At 33.4% G+C, this 17,337-nt stretch overlaps 1 protein-coding gene across 1 annotated transcript in view; it reads right to left on the bottom strand.

The window, feature by feature from the left end:
• Positions 1 to 17,337, bottom strand: part of LOC140446798 (microfibril-associated glycoprotein 4-like) — a 38,513-nt gene that overhangs the window by 15,246 nt on the left and 5,930 nt on the right. The window contains exons 2-4 of the mRNA XM_072539389.1: positions 13,716 to 13,845; positions 9,861 to 10,076; positions 9,547 to 9,768 (exon numbers count right to left, since the gene is read on the bottom strand). Coding sequence (XP_072395490.1) covers positions 9,547 to 9,768; positions 9,861 to 10,076; positions 13,716 to 13,845 — 568 coding nt within the window. The remainder of the gene's footprint in view (positions 1 to 9,546; positions 9,769 to 9,860; positions 10,077 to 13,715; positions 13,846 to 17,337) is intronic.

The following is a 17,337-nucleotide window of genomic DNA, read 5'->3' as shown; positions in this document are numbered from 1 at the left end:
GTATACTGTTACTTAGTATTTTAGTAGTAAACCTATTGGTAAGTTGGTGGTTTATGGAATAGTAACGTAGGGAAGGCTGTGGGCCAATTTACCTGGCGCCCCTGATATAACTTCGGATTTTTTTGTTTTGTGGACCGCACGACCATCTCCACTGTTTTGTCTAGCCGCGAGCCATTCCCAGACTGTCACCGTATAGTACTTTTCTTTCCGGGTGTACGTCTGATTTATATTTGGTACATTTTGTAATTTTTTTATATAGATTCGGTTTTGTACGCCACATATTTTGGCGCCCAACGTGGGGCCCTTAATTAATTAACCTTTTTTTTGTCAACCCCTTGTGTAGATTCCTTTTAATTAGTTAACCTAACGTGTTTGGGCTTTAATTGACTAACTTTGATTTATTTACTTTACCACTGGTTTTGCACTTAGTAGTAGTCTTAGAACTTCGTGTTTAGTGGAAGTGTATGCCAAGAAGTGCTTACTAGTTTTTTTTCGTGTGACGTGAAGTTGGAAGAAGCCAAAAATGGAACTTAAAAGAAGATACTTTGAAGTGGTGTTGTGGAACTTAGAAGAATTATGGATATATTAGGACTTTGAAATATTTCTATTTCAGTTGGAGTTCAAATTTATTTTTTTGAGAAGTTGGACTTCGAAATTCTACATTGTGGTTTAACTTACTTATGTTAGGGAATGTAAAATCTTTTTTTGAGATTATGTTGTGACTTGTAATTTGTTCTGAAACAATGAAATTTTGAAAATCTTTTGTGAAATTTTATAGATTGAATAAAGCGACTATTACTTTTATTTTGCTTTTGGTTTGCTCCCATTAATAAAGTAAACTGTACCTGTGTGTTAATATTTTTACTTATATCTTGATTTTATTTGAATATTTGCTCCTTTCGGTTGATACATTTTTTTTAAATTTTGAACTTTGGCAAGATGGTGCGAAAACTTGTACCCAACTACTTAAGGAAAGAGGAACTGGAATATGAACTCAAAATTCGTGGAGTGTCTACTGGCACTGTTGAGTCTATGAGGTCTAGTCTGTCTGATGCACTTAGTCGTGAGGCAGCAAATGAAAGCTTTAGATATCCTGAGCACCCATTCACCTTTTCACAGGATAAAACTGCAATCGAGACTAAACTTGCGGAGCTGAATACGGCTGTTGGAAAGTTTGCCGGAACTCCTACTTGTGCTGAGTCCTTGAGATTGCGGACACAGATTAACCATGTCTTGGGGAGAATTGATCTTATGGTATTGCCAACAGGTGATGATGCAGACGCAGCCCAGGTTGTTAAGTCAGACTTTCTTGCTGAGATTTTGAAGTTGTCACAGGATTTACATGATAAGCAGCATCCAATCGGATCTGGTTCGGTACCAGTAGCGCTCGATGTGATTTCGGTTTTAAATCAGTCTTTTCAGGCAGGGGTAGGACAAGTTCATGCTTCTTCTCCTGGAGCGATGTCACAAGCTGGTAATAATGTTTTTTCAGGGTCTGTCTCTAGTTTTTCTTCTGGGATGATACTTCCTCATAAATGGGGAATAGAAAAGTTTTCAGGTTCTGCTAGGGGTATGTCTATTTCTGCATTTTTTGAGATGGTGAATGAATTGAGTCTCGCTCGTCATGTACCAGATAGTATACTTTTGGAATCAGGTATAGATTTATTTTCGGATAAAGCCTATCAGTTTTATAAAGATGTTCGTCTACGTGTAGGGAGTTGGGCTGAATTAGTTGAAGAGTTTCGTAGGGAGTACCTGTCAGCTCACCATGGGGAAGCGCTTTTTGAAGAGCTTCGGAGGAGAACTCAGCATTCGTCTGAGACTATTGGAGTTTACTTGGCAATAATGAATAGTTACTTCAATCGCTTGCGTTGTCATGTTCCAGAGGAAGTTAAATTGTCTATAGTTATTAGGAATTTGCATCCGTTCTATCAAGATAGATTACGTGATCCTTTGCCAGCTACCTTGGAGGAACTTCGTGTTCTATGTCGCAGTATGGAGGAAAGACGTGATTGTATTAGGAACTATGTTGAACCGAATAGTAGGAAAATGAATACTTTGGAAAAGGACCTAGCTTATATCAGTGTGGATGCTGAAAGTTGTAGTAGTGTTAGTGAGGGTCCTGTTGCTTCATCCGAATCGGAGTCAGCTAGAGGAAAGTTTAGGACTTTAGTCTGTTATCGTTGTAATCAGTCAGGCCATAAGGCAGTAGGGTGTTTAATGAAGAAGGAGGCTGTTCACTGTTTTAAGTGTAAGAAAGAAGGGTTTACAGTCAGAACTTGTCCTTCGTGTAATTCGGGAAACGGAAGGAAGCGCACCTAACTGGTCGAAGAGGTGTTGCCGACGTTGACTCGACCAACCTACGTCCTATTTTAGACTTTATTTTACATCATTCCGAAGGAGATGAACGTCCATATTTGAAAGTTAAAGTCTTAGGAAAGGAAATTTTGGGATTATTGGATTCTGGTGCTTCAAAGACCATTGTAGGAAGAACTGGTTGGAAATTTTTACAAAACTTGGGTTTAGAGTTGGATACTTCGAAGAAGACCGTTTGTAGAGTGGCGAATGGTCAGATGTGTGAATCGTTGGGGGAATGTTTAGTACCTTTCATGGTTAGGGATCGCTTGCGTGTCTTGCCAGTATTAGTTATTTTGGACGTACCGCACATTCTGATTTTAGGATCTGATTTTTGGCGTGTTATGGGTATCGTTCCAGATTTGAGGCATAACGAATGGTATTTTTCGGACGCTCCAGCAATGGTAGGTTCAGTGGATCATCTCCGAGGTCAAACTATTTTGACCGATGCAGAGAAGTCGCAATTGGAGGAAGTTATTAATAGAAGTCGTGAACTAATGGGCACTTCTCTTGGTTGTACTGATGTCACTGAGCATGTGATTGTTTGTAAATCTGCACCCATAAAACAACGTTACTATCCTGTATCCCCAGTAATCCAAAGCCATATTGATAAAGAGCTAGAAGATATGTTGGCGAAAGGAGTAGTGGAGCGATCGAATAGTGCTTGGTCGTCCCCGATTCTCTTGGTGAAGAAAAAGGTTCCAGAAGGTGAAGAACCAAAATGGAGGTTCTGCGTAGACTATCGAAAGCTTAATGCCGCAACAGAGAGGGATGGCTACCCATTACCGTACATCTCTAATATTTTAAATAAATTGAAGAACGCGCATTATCTTTCCACCATAGACATTAAGTCGGCGTATTGGCAGGTACCTGTTGCTAAGGCTTCCAGGCCTTATACTGCTTTTACGGTTCCTGGTCGAGGTCTTTTTCAGTTTTGCAGAATGCCTTTTGGATTACATAATGCCCCGGCTACATGGCAGAGGTTGATAGATCGTGTCCTCGGTCCGGAGTTGGAACCCTATGTTTTTACTTACTTGGATGACGTGGTCATCGTGACGTCGTCTATTGAAGAACATGTAACGATCTTAGAGGAAGTCTTTAGACGCTTGAGAGAAGCTAAGTTAACCGTTAGCTGGGATAAATGTCAATTTTGTAGACCGGAACTAAAGTATTTGGGTCATGTGGTTGATAGGAATGGACTACATGTTGATGGTGATAAGGTCAAGGCTATGCTACGTATCCCAACACCCACATCCGTCAAGGAAGTTCGTAGCATCATAGGCACATTTTCCTGGTATCGAAGATTTATTCCTTCCTTTGCGACACTACTAGCTCCAATTACAGCGATATTGAAGAAAGGAAGAAAATTCAATTGGACCCCGAGTTGTGAAGAATCTTTTCAGAAAATAAAAGAATGTCTAGTTTCTGCTCCGATACTTAATTGTCCTGACTACAATTTGCCTTTTGTTGTCCAATGTGATGCCTCAGGATATGGAGTGGGCGCCGTGTTATTGCAGCCAGGCCCGGATGGTGACGAAGTAATTAGTTTCCTGAGCAGATCACTAACGCGTCAAGAAAGGAATTTTTCCACGACGGAACGGGAATGTTTAGCTGTGTTATGGGCAGTCGAAAAACTGCGTCCTTATTTGGAGGGTGTTCCGTTTACGGTCGTGACTGATCACGCATCCCTCGTATGGCTTCAAAATTTGAAGGATCCTACTGGAAGATTAGCTCGATGGGCGGTAAGATTGCAACAATATGACTTTAAGATTGTGCATCGGAAAGGAAAAGAACATGTTGTCCCCGATTTGTTATCTCGGTCAGTTCCCGTGCTTGATATGGTTGAAGAGGTTGTACCGCTTCCTAGTGGTGATAGTTGGTATGATAAACTTTGTAGAAAAATCGAGTCTAATCCCTTGAAGTATCCTCAGTGGAGAATGTCTGGTGGCAAACTTTATAAATACATCCGTCCCAGTCATGGATTTTTGGTCGAGGAAGTGGACAATTGGAAGGAAGTCGTTCCTAAGGGTCAACGATTGGAAGTGCTGAAGTTGTGTCATGATAGTCCTTTAGCAGGTCATATGGGGATCCTGAAAACTTATAAGCGTATTAACGAGAAGTATTTTTGGCCGAAACTGCGGAGTGATGTGTCTCGTTACGTTGGACGTTGCTCACTGTGTGCCATGCATAAGGTGGAACAAGGTAAGCCCAAAGGCTTTATGACTCCTCAACCTAAAGCTACTCAACCATGGGAGATAGTAGCAACCGATCTTATGGGACCTTTCCCAAGATCAACTCAAGGCTATAAGTTTATCTTAGTGGTAATGGATGTGTTTAGTAAATTTTCTTTGGTATTTCCGTTGCGATCCTCAAAAGCCGTGCATGTCGTTAAGAAAATAGAAGAAGAAGTTTTTCTCGTATTTGGAGTTCCACGTCTGTTACTATGTGATAATGGTGTCCAGTATACTTCGGGTATTTTCAAGAAAATGATGGAAACCTATGGTGTCTCAGTTCGTTATAATGCGTTGTATCATCCACAGTGTAATCCATCTGAACGCTATAACCGAACCCTTAAAACAATGATGGCAACTTATATAGCTGACAACCATAGGAAGTGGGATGAAAATTTGGCCAAACTAGCATGTGCTACGCGCACTGCATACCACGAGTCGACTGGTCAAGATCCCTACTTCATAAATTTCGGTCGGAAGATGGTAGTGGATGGACGAGATTTTTCCCGAAAGGACAAACTCGGAGACCCGGAGGACGAAGTAGCTAAAATGGGATATCCAGGTGGACTCCAGGAATTATTTGTTGATGTTAGAAAACGTTTAGATAAAGCTTCGGCTAAGTGTGAGAAGACCTATAATCTACGGAGACGTCCAGAGGAATTTCAGCCCCATCAGTCAGTATGGCGGAGAAATTTTGTGTTGTCAGATGCCGCTAAATATTTCACGAAAAAGTTAGCTCCTAGATGGATAGGACCCTACTTCGTGAAGAAGAAAGTTTCCCCCTGGACATATAGTTTAGAGGATGAAAATGGCAAGGATCAAGGTATTTGGAATATTAAGGATTTAAGGATTAGTAACCCGACTGGTGATCCCGATAGGATTTAGGTCGGAGTAGAACGGACTAGCAAAGTTTTGTCTAGTCTAAGTAAATTTAGTTAGTCTTCTGAAATTGGTTGTATTTATTTTTTTTTGTTGTGTCCGTGAAGGATGACTGAGTGTTGGCTATGATCGGTTCTTAGGATGTATTTGGATGGTCAACCGATTCGTTTTTTTTTGTGTTAGGTAGCCAATACGAAGTCGTAGGGTTGCGGTAGCCTTAATTTCTTTTGATTTATGGAATTGAATGTCACTTAGGTTTGGTCAGAAATATGTTGTCTTCGATGATATGGCGTTGGGATTTGTTTTGATGTTAGTAAGCCATTCTATTTAATTGGGATTTTTTCGAAGCCACATAATTATGTTTTGGTGAATCTTGTTGGATAATAGCTTAGTTTTGGATGATTCACTAAATTTCGTTGTATACGGATTTAAATTCTGAAAGACCTATCTCATTTTTATTTTAATGAACAATTGGAATTACACTACTGTTTCGGTAGATGTTTCTCGCAGTATCAGTAAGAGTGGAATGGTGGAGAGTTTCTTATGGACTCATGTTATGCGAGGTATAGTGAAGTACTAGCGATGCCCCAGAGCTGGGAGGTCGCGAATAAGGGCAACATCCAGTAACCGACCAAATCAGTGTTGTCAGATTGACGTTGGAATTTGAAACTATTCTACTTGATCTCATACGATGAGAGATGACTGTTGTGTGGAAGTGGAGTAAGTGTTGTAAGTAAGTTGTTGCTTTGTGCGTGTGGTTTGAGATTGGTATGTCTTTCGTTGTCCAAGTACTTGCGCATGGTGAAGACGGTGTGGATGATGATTGTGTGGATTGTGTGGACTTCGCTCAGAGTTTAGGTAGTGTGTCGCTAGCGCGAGGGAAAATTTTCTTCGTCTAGTTTTTCCTCGTAAATTTTCCTCTGGGAAAGGGAGGTGTTGTTACGTTCCAAATTTAAAGTAGAAAGTCCCACCTCTATTTTATCAAAATTTAAATAATTCAGGACGTGTAAGAGCGGTTGCCTATAATATATTATAAGCAAGGTGGCGAAAATAAAATTAGTAATTTTCAAATAGGGGTAATGTCTGGCAAATTGTGCTGAAGTTAAGGGAACACGTCCTCTTTTTTGTGAAGAAACTAATTTAGATCGTTCTTTCTAGAGTTATCTTGGAAGAATTGGGATCATAAAATTGAAATTTTTGAATCTCGGTACTATTCGGTGACCTCCGTGTGTCAAGTTGTCAAGTGTTCGGAAAGACGACGGAAAGAAAGTGATTCCAGGTTTGAGAGTGTTACTGAAAGGTTGGGCTAGATTAAAAACGGCATTTTTGTTTTTTTGCTTTTGCTGCTGTTCCATGTGGGATCTGGACTAGTCCGAACCGTGTGGATATTCAAGGGGATTTGCTGCCTTCGTGGAAGGGTTTTTTTTGGAATATCCACAATTTCGCTAAAAAAAGCGGATCTACAGTACACGTGAATACCGGGAGTCGTATTTAGATCAAGAAATTAGCCTTAATCACGAGTCCAAATAGCCGGCTACGCTTCGGTCCAATTTGGGATATTTCAAACCCCTAATCTGGCTAAGAAGGGTGAGTGTTAGAACATTTCGTTTTTAATTAATTAAAAAGTTGTAGTTATTTTTTTATCCCATCTCTAAAAAGCTATTCACATTTTTATCAGTTTTCATACATTCAAGTTCGGAGACAAGTTTTTTTTTGTATTGCTCCATTATCGCCAAAAGGCAGATAAACAAAGTGTTAAAATCAATATATTTATTTCCAAATAATTATTTTAGACACAGATGGTAATTAATGTTTTCTTGCTTCAGGGTTGGTTGGTTGGTTTGTTTGTTTTTTTCTGCTTCTTCTTCTTCGTATTTTTCCATCTGGCTGTAATTTTCAACTTTTCAACATTGTCACACAAGTCTATGTACATCGGCAATCGTATGGGATTTTGGATTGAAGACACGCTGAACTATAACTGGAATTCCACGCGGTGAAGTATATGAATATTCGAGGTATGGATCGATAATTAATTTTCAACGGAAGATTTAAGCACCGTCTAATTTGGTTTGCGGAATACAATAGTTTTTTTTTAAAGATTATTTGCTGTTAGTTTTTATTTTCATATTTACAAATACTTTACAGATTTTTTTAAAGATAATTTGCGGTTTATTTTATTAATTCAATATTTACACATACCTATTTTAATTTTGTAAACTGCGTCTAAGGGGGGGTTATATATTTGAGATTTATTTTTTTTATATTATTTTCTGCGCACGCACTTGAGCTCACGTGGTGTCCTATTTGCGTTAATTATTTTTTTTTGGTTGGTATTGAACCGCACACCCCTTAGCGTCCGGTACTTTTGATACGTCTTACCTTTCATTTTGTTCTGTTAAATAGAAATAACTTATGAATTTTTGTTAGGCAAGTAGAAGCCGCATTTTTATATTATTTTTTTATTAAGCCTATGGTAAAGTTAAATAATATTGTAATATGTATTTATTTTTAACTATCTTGGGAATCTATTTATTAAAATTGACTAAATTCTAATCTGACAATTTCATTTATTTTTTTATTTATTCAGATTGTATACTGTTACTTAGTATTTTAGTAGTAAACCTATTGGTAAGTTGGTGGTTTATGGAATAGTAACGTAGGGAAGGCTGTGGGCCAATTTACCTGGCGCCCCTGATATAACTTCGGATTTTTTTGTTTTGTGGACCGCACGACCATCTCCACTGTTTTGTCTAGCCGCGAGCCATTCCCAGACTGTCACCGTATAGTACTTTTCTTTCCGGGTGTACGTCTGATTTATATTTGGTACATTTTGTAATTTTTTTATATAGATTCGGTTTTGTACGCCACATCCAGATTAAATATGTGGTTTTTACATGAAGTTGCTTCACCTCAATATCCCGTGAAGTGAAAAATTATTTAAATACTGTTTTCCCTAACCGATGGATTGGCCGAGACAGTGAACATCTGTGGCCGCGCCGAAGCTGCTAAATCCCTTAGACTCTTCATTTGGGGATATATGAAACATTTTTTTATTCAGAACCAGTGATCAATACGCGAGATGAGCTTTGTCAAAAGATAGTGGATACTGCTAACAAGATTAAAAGATCGAATCCAATTCTTTTTCTTGTAAGAAGAAATTTTATAAAGATTTCCATGTCAAACATATTGAATATTTAATATTTATTTCATTTTTTTTATTGTTTATTCGTTATTAGTTTATTAGCTCAATATTCTGATTAATATATCATTTTAGAATTTGTTAGTCTTTGTATTTGTTTTACAACTATTAATGATATAAAAAATATATCGAAATGACATAAACATGACAACTTGCACAATTAATATGGTTTTAAGTTTTTTTTGGGTGTAACTACAATAATATGCAAAAAATTTAATTTTGCATGTCAGTTTTAAAATGCTTTTATGTCGAAAACGGTTGAGTTTAGCGAGATAAATGGAGGGTATTCTTTTTAAGTAAATTTTTTATTAGAATAAAAATTAGAATAAAAGTCTGTAGAGTGAGGGATAAAAAAATAAAACGTATTAAATAAGCGCTGAAAGACGTATGTGGTGCCCTCTGAGTAATACACAATTTTTGGTTGGAATTTAGGTTTCTCATCCTAAAAAAATCCCAAGTACTAAATTTCGTGTTGTTATGCCCTGGCTCTCACAAAATATTCAAAAATAAATAAAATAAAAGTTTAAATTTTACATCCTGTATTTCTGTTATTATCAACTTTCGTACAAAGCTAAGTTAGCTTAAATCAATATTTTTTAGCCTTAGGAATCTAAGATTAAGCTATGGTCCGTTCGTTACCAAACACCCTGTATATAAGCAAAGATAATTAAACCTCGACTGTGCGATTTCATACCAGTGGCGTACCTCCAACTTTTATCATACAAACACTTTTAATAATTTATTATTGTAAGAGAGCGTACGGCAGAGAACCCGATCACATAGTATCATAATATAGTAACATAGTTGGTAAGTTTCATATGTAGATGATCTTATATTAAGCTTTAATATAGTTATATATAAATCTATAAATAAATATATTACCAGTCATGTGATAAATATTTTCAAGTCCAAGCCAAAATTCACCCATTAGATCACCAAAACCGAATTTGTAATCTCTCCATGGTAAATAAAAGTCCTGTGATCCGTCAAATCTCTTTTGAATGTGAGTCCAGCCACCACCCTTAGTTTCCATATCACATAGTACAGCGATTGGTTTATTACTGGTACGTGGTTTAATTTGGTATACACCAGATTTATTGTTTCCTGAATAAAGCAAATAATAATACCTTAAAAGAAACCACTAAAATGATGTATTTTATGGAATAAATAAATTAAATATAAAAAAATTGGCTCACCAGCTTCTAGGATTTCTCTGCAACTTCTTGGATAATTATTTGCTAAATTTTTCGCATCTGGATTCAAGCGACAAAACGGTGTTTGACTTCTACCTACCAAATATTTACATTGGTCAAACACTTTTAAAATGGTTTTTTCATATTCCTGAATCCCATTTTGTCTATCTGTTCCAAATGATAACTTTACGGGAACTTGCAAATATTCTTCTCTTGTTCCTAAAATAATTTTATTACTGTTTTTGTGAAAAATAACGTCACGGGAAATATGATCGACCAAAAAATTTAAAATTATGCTTTTAATTCATTTGATTTAGACGCTTTGCATTCCTATATAAGTATTTTTAAAAGTCAACAATTTAAATGAATGGACAATAAAAAATCAAAATGATAATGGAAGATTGTCAAGGAAATGTCAAAGGCAGAATACATATAGATAGAATTCTCCAAAAAATACTTAATATTAATTAATAGTAAAGTAATTTTAAGAGTTTTATTAAGTAAAGCTGATTAAAGTAGTGTGCGAGTTAAAGACTAAGTAGTGTGCGAACTTCGACAGTGAAAAGGTGTTTATCGATCGTCGGTCAACTAAATAAACAAATCGATCAACAAAAGTTATAGTGGTGTTATTATAAATAAAAATTAGTGAACTTATTGGAGAAAATCTTCGATTAAAAAGTTATTTTAATCTAATTAGAGGTATCTACGTTAAAACAAATTCCTATTGTTCATATTATTACCTTATGTTATTAAACAGCGAAAGTGGATATGATGTTTACACTCAAGCTGTTTTATATAATGCTCTGGAAAACGTCAAATTTAAGGCAATTAAGGTCTCTTGGCACTAGAATCTTATATTCGAAGCAGAAAGCAGTCGATATAAAATAATCAACAAAAAATGTTACATTAAAAAAATAGTCAGTCATATGGCTTTTATTTAATATCTACTCAAATATAATTTTGGAAGATAAAAACTTCAGTGAAAATGAATTAGAAGTGAAAATCAATGGTGAATTGAATAATAATCCTTCATACGCTAACGACACTGTTATTTTATGCAATAGTCAACAGGGCCTTCATAAGTTCTTGTGTTATATAAACACCACAGGAAGATAAATGGGTCTAAAAATGAAAGCTGCTAAGACAAAATTTATGATATATATTTACCAACCTCACGACAATGCTTACCTAATGATAGAGTAACAAAACGTTAAAAAAATTACCCTATTTAAACATCTGTGATTGCTACATTATAAACCAACTCTACTCAAATAAAAAATAAAATTAACCACACCTTAAACCTTAAATTACGTCAAAAAATGATCAAATGCCATATTTGGTAGGTGTTGTTACATGGAGAACTGGACTCTAAAGACTAATACAAAAATAATCTCCTGGAGGCGTTTAAGATGTAGTTTCATAGGAGAATGCTCCGAATATTCTGGACAGTACTGCAGATCAACGAAGCTGTGTTAAATAAACAAACGCCGTTCGTGAGGTATTGAAAACTATTAAAATAAGAAAAAATTCATTCCGGGGCATGTTCTTAGGGAACACAGGTACATAATTCTTCAGCCTATCATAAAATATAAAATCGAGAGTCATAGAGAAACTGAGGATCATAAACAACTCGCTAATTTAATTGTCAACGTGAAGAATACCTGAAATAGCACCGAAAGAAGAATTACAAGAAAATAGTTAAATACAATGCGAGCCAACAAAACAGTTAGAAAAAAAGTACTTTTGTAAATTAAAATCGTCGGTCTATGTCTCTCTATGTATCCGTGTCTACGTTTGAAAAAAATTATAAAAAATTATACAAAAATTAAAAAAAAAATTTTAAATTATTAAAAGGTTTAAAAAATTATAAAAAATTATAAAACATTATAATAAATTAAATAATAAGGTAAATAAAATTAAATAAAAATAAATAAATAAAATTATATCAAATAAATTAAATTAAATAAACCTTAATAAAAATAAATAAAAATAAATAAAATAAAAAAAAATAAAATTATGTACACAAATAAAATTATAAAAAATTATAAAAAATTATAAAAAATTTTAAAAAATTATAAAAAATTATAAAAAATTATAAAAAATTATAAAAAGTTATAAAAAATTATAAAAAATTATAAAAAATTATAAAAAATTATAAAAAATTATAAAAAATTATAAAAAATTATAAAAAATTATAAAAAATTATAGAAAATTATAAAAAATTATAAAAAATTATAAAAAATTATAAAAAATTATAAAAAATTATAAAAAATTATAAAAAAAAAAAAAATTATAAAAAATTATAAAAAATTATAAAAAATTATAAAAAAATTAAATTAAAGGAAATTAAAAAATAATAAATAAAAAATTTAAATTAAATAAATTTAAATAAAATAAATAAAGTTTATAAATAAGCATTTAAAACTGAAAAGTTTTCAATGAAAATTAATTAATATATTATGGTTAATGATAATTTTTAGAATATAATGAAAATCAAAATAAAATAATTCTATATTATATTTAGCAAATTATTAAAATTAGATTTTTAAATTATAATTAAATGTGACTTTAGATTTTTAGAATTTACATTATTTATAATTTATTTATAAAGCGCGGAAATAAATTTCATTAAGCTACATACAGTAACAACACTCTATAAAAAGTGTTCACTTCTGCTGTCGGCACACGTACATACACTACATACACAAGTTAAAATAGCAAGAGATAAATTGTCACGTGGTCAAAGATCTATCGGGCGACCGCATAAGAGGTGGACTGGCAATCTTTCATAATGGCAACAACACGCAATATACAGGCAAAATTGCCTACAAAAAAAGAAGAAGAAGAAGCAAGATGAAAAGAAAAAAAACGAAGAACACGAAGAGAAAAAAGAGGAAAAACAAGACAAAGAAGAAGAGGAAGCAGAAGAAAAAGAGAAAGACAAAAAATGATCATTTAAATAATTATAATAATATAATACTTAGATTCAGTAACTGATGACTTTTTTAATTATAACATGAATCTCGTTAAAAATCTTTTATATTATGAACAACGTGATATATGTTTGTGAGAAATCTGCAGGTTTTACGGCTATAGATACCTATTGAAGAATTTTAACATTCTAAAACTAGTTATAGAATTAAATTTGTTAAGGTACTGTGGATACAGAAGTTATGAATAATTGGCATAATTAAAAAAAATAACGGATTCTATGTATTAAGCAATAAAAAAATTCAGAGAAGCACAAGTGTCAAGACACATCACATAATGGATTATGAAGTAATTTTAGCGAGGTTGGACTATTCTTGGTCTATATGGCTTCTACGTGTGTAGGAGCAACAAAATCTCTGCAATGTCTGCAACATTAGAAAACCCACGAAAAAAATTTACATTTGAATTTTACTAGAGAAACGTGTAGTTCTATATACACTTTTTAGAAGAATATGCTGCAATGAACTATATTATAAGCATGTTATTAAAAAAAGCGTTTTCTTAAACAAGCCTCGAGACCATTATGTGTCCTAAATTATAAAAAAAAATCTTGTATATATTACTTCGCTGGTTTTTCATTAAATTTCCATAATCCTCTTAAAGTACTGAAAACTAGAGACAGCAGTTTAAGCGAATAGTAAATAATTTCTTTTGGTCAATTAAGTCTTATACTAACTTTAAATCCATAGGTGGTTTAAAAAAATTTAAAAACTATTTTTGGGTTATATTACAGGAATAATATATCTCTTGTATATTTTAAGTATACTCCATGCTCTAGTATTTTGCCAGCAGTTGCATAAAATTTTGTGATTGTCTATAATAAAAAAATATACGTATGTTTTTGTTAAACCAAAACAGAAACTTTACCTAGATCGATATCTTCAGTTTGAGGATAAAGAAATCTTCCTAGATCATTCCTCAAAGAACTGGTTCTACTTTCCAACTTAACGTCCAATAGTTTTGTGAACTTTACATCAACAGGAGCAGCAGCAGACAACTAGAAAATAATGAATTTCTGCAGTAACTACAATGTAATACGTGATATTTTTGGCATATACAGTCAAACCCGCTTATCGGAATAATCTTCGCGACAAACAAGAATATTCCTATAACCAGGATATTCTAATAAGCGGTCATTGGTGGTTAGTAAAAATAAGTGTACCGAATATACGTTATAATATTACATATGTATCTATATACTCACGTATATGTATGTGATGGTATGTCTTTTTATATCATTATCAGTAATACAGTAGTGTAATTTAGGTAATGAGGCCGTAAACTGTAAGATTCACTTTTTCCAGAAGGAACTTGATGTTATGGAAGATTTTACGGGTCAAATTAAATACAACAGCATTTCTTCCAAAACAATTCAAAGCGGTTCCACACTTTTGGCAAGTAGCGAATGGCTGGAAAGAAGTTCATCAAACTTATTTGTGCCTAGTTAGAAATTATTTTTGAAATGAAAAAAGGGAAAACAAAGATTATATCAGACAGACTCTTTCTTACAGTTCACCCTAACTGAAAGGATGGATCTTGGTTCAAAAAATGTCCACATGGAATCAACACCGTACCTAAGTGGACAATTATGTCGGCTGAAAAAATTGGAATAGACACAAAAAAATATAAAATTAGAAACCATTTTCATCGATCTTCGGTTGTGTCAACCTTATTTAAGCAAGATGTTTGTAAACAGGAGTTAATTAAATTAACGGGTCACTCAAATGCAAGCTCTCTAAAACCATATCTGCAGCTGGATTCTAGTCAATACCAGAAGTTGATCGAAAATCTCAGAACAAAAAATGAAGCTGGACCTTCAAGTTCTCAAATACTACAGGTCAATAATACACAAAATTATGCTTTGGTAGAAAGAAATCGGCAAACTACTATAGTTTATAATAACTGTACATTAAATATTGTTAACAAATAAATAAATAATATGTTTCGTTGATATGGTGCATTAATTGTCTCGTCAAATAGTCTTGTCGAATATCATTCGAGAGAAAATTATTTACTGACAAAATTTGTGTCTGGTTTAATTCAAGTTTGTTACCTATTGGCAATTTTCGCTTATGAAATTTTGACAAAATCACTTGACTGACGTCTCGTTAATTAACTGTCAAAATTTAATTCGCGAAAATTGCCAGGCAACAAACTTTCATACCACTCGAAAAAATTGTCGGCAAAATTTCCTCTCTTATAATATTATAGACGAAAATAATCTTACAATAATCTATAATATTGTAATCGGTAAGGACTTAAAAATTGAATGGATTTTCCACGGAATCGGAAAAATCTTATGTCTCATCTGTCTCATCTGTGGCTTCAATATTGTGTTGCGTAGTTTCCTTGTTTGACTCTAGGTCTTCAGTCTCTTTAAAAACAGTTAAATTATCGTCAAAAGAAACAAATTTGGAAAATATTCATCCATCATTTTGTCGAGTTTTCTTTATTTTATACAGGTGATATAGTTTCTACTTCTTTAAAAAATTGCATTATATAAAACAATTTTGTATGCTATTTTTGGAAATATGGTGCCATGAATATTTTGTTCATTTTATAAATAGCAGAAAGAATTGAAATTTTGACATATCACTGGAATCTCATCTGTCATCTGTCAACTTCGTGTCATTATAATCCATATTTACTATAATTTTTTCTATAATTTCTTTTTTTATTTCTCTTAAAAGCAGAAATTATTCCCGGGCAAGAAATTTATTGATACAATATTCAACTTCTCGTTAGGTTTATGGGACAAGGAGTTATCTGTTTATCTACAAATTACAAAACTTTTTTATTATTTTTTGCTATTTTCCTGTCGGACTCAATAATGTATTTGTTAAACAGGAGTGTTCTTCTATTAAACTGAATGTTAAACAAAAAGATGCGTTGAATAGTTTTTATCGGAATTAGCACAACACATAACTGTCGATCTGTCCTGTGAAACTTTTCGCCTATAGCATTGTTCTCTGGAAAACAAAAGGTGCAATCGGTAATAACACGCAATTTCGTCACAATTGTACACGCATACTAGTTCATATTTTTTAATTATTGTAGGTAATTCATCCGTTAACCGTGTATTATCGACAAATACATTGGCATATTAAGCTTCTTTAGCAATGATTTTGAATGAAACTTGTAAACGATTTTTCCACCTAAAGGACTATGCATTTGTCAGTTTGAAGTTCGCATTACACAAATTTTTGGCTATTGCTTAAGCTTTTCTTTTACAACGGGACAGGTAAATTATTTGAGGCTTTCTTCTAAGTAAACCACTCGGCTAATGCCTGTTGGGCGCCTGAATATTTCCTACTGCCATTTCGTTTTTGAGTTAGTTTTGAATTAGCTTACAAGTCGTTCTGATTTTTTTTAAATCTTCTTACGTGAGCTTGCGAAATAGTTCTTCTAAATAATAAAAACACATAAAGCATGTCAGTTTAGATATTGACCGGATAATAAACAATATCATAGATGTATGTGTATGTCCTAGTTTTTAAAAAAATCATCTATTTACAATTTTCGAACATTTTAGTATATAAATCTGAAGCCTCTTTTCTATAAAGCTGAAACCGGATCAGTCTTATAAAAGTTTTGAAAAACATTTGTCTCAAAAGCTGAAATTGTCAGTTTTTTTAATAAGACGCTAAACTAATATTTTTTCTCTATTTGAATTTTCTTATATATCTCTGTGTTCATCTCTACAGCTTCACAAAATATTGTCTAGTAAAACCCTGAATATCTTGTGCATATTTAACGTCAAAAAATAGGGTTGATAGCAAAAACAGAAAACTCCACCGGTCCGCGAATGGCAACACCTGCAATCTCCGTTTTGACCGATCACAGCGTATTACATGCTTCAGCCTTTGACAAAATTGCAACGCCTTTGAGTGTTATTAAGATTTTGTTAGAAGAATTAGTACGTACCTATTTATTAAATTTATCGCTTAAGAGGTACATGGTTTTGGGTGTATTATTTTTTGTGGTATTAAATTTAAAATGGAGACTGAAGCTATTCCAGTTACACCAACAAGAGCTACAAGAGCTCGTAAGAGAATTCGACAAAACGAAAATGGAAAAGGGATATTTCTAAAGAACTGCGGTACGCCACTTTTTAACTATTTGTGGTAGGTTATCTATCTTGGCACGTTTATCTAATACAGTAAGTAGGAAGTATCCTTCATCTGAGTCAAATATAAGAAAACTGAAAAGGATGTATAATAACGAGGTAACAGACAATCTTAAAGTTAAAGATTATTATTTTTGAAATATTTTTAACAAAAATGTTTTAACTTGGGGTTTGGAACAGCACGAACGGATGTTTGTTCTATTTGTTGACATTTAATGAGCAAATCAAAGTTAAAACAAATTATGCGCATAAAAAGAAAGACCTATTTATCAACACACGCGTTCATAAACTAAGAGCAAAGGTTTTTTATTGACTACTACGACAGACTAAAGATAATTTAATTAAAATAAGCTTCGACTGTCA

Source organism: Diabrotica undecimpunctata, chromosome 7 (genome assembly GCF_040954645.1).
Source record: "Diabrotica undecimpunctata isolate CICGRU chromosome 7, icDiaUnde3, whole genome shotgun sequence".
NCBI classification, from domain to species: domain Eukaryota; kingdom Metazoa; phylum Arthropoda; class Insecta; order Coleoptera; family Chrysomelidae; genus Diabrotica; species Diabrotica undecimpunctata.
The sequence above is the reverse complement of the archived record's forward strand: the minus strand, read 5'-3'. Positions and strand labels throughout refer to the sequence as shown.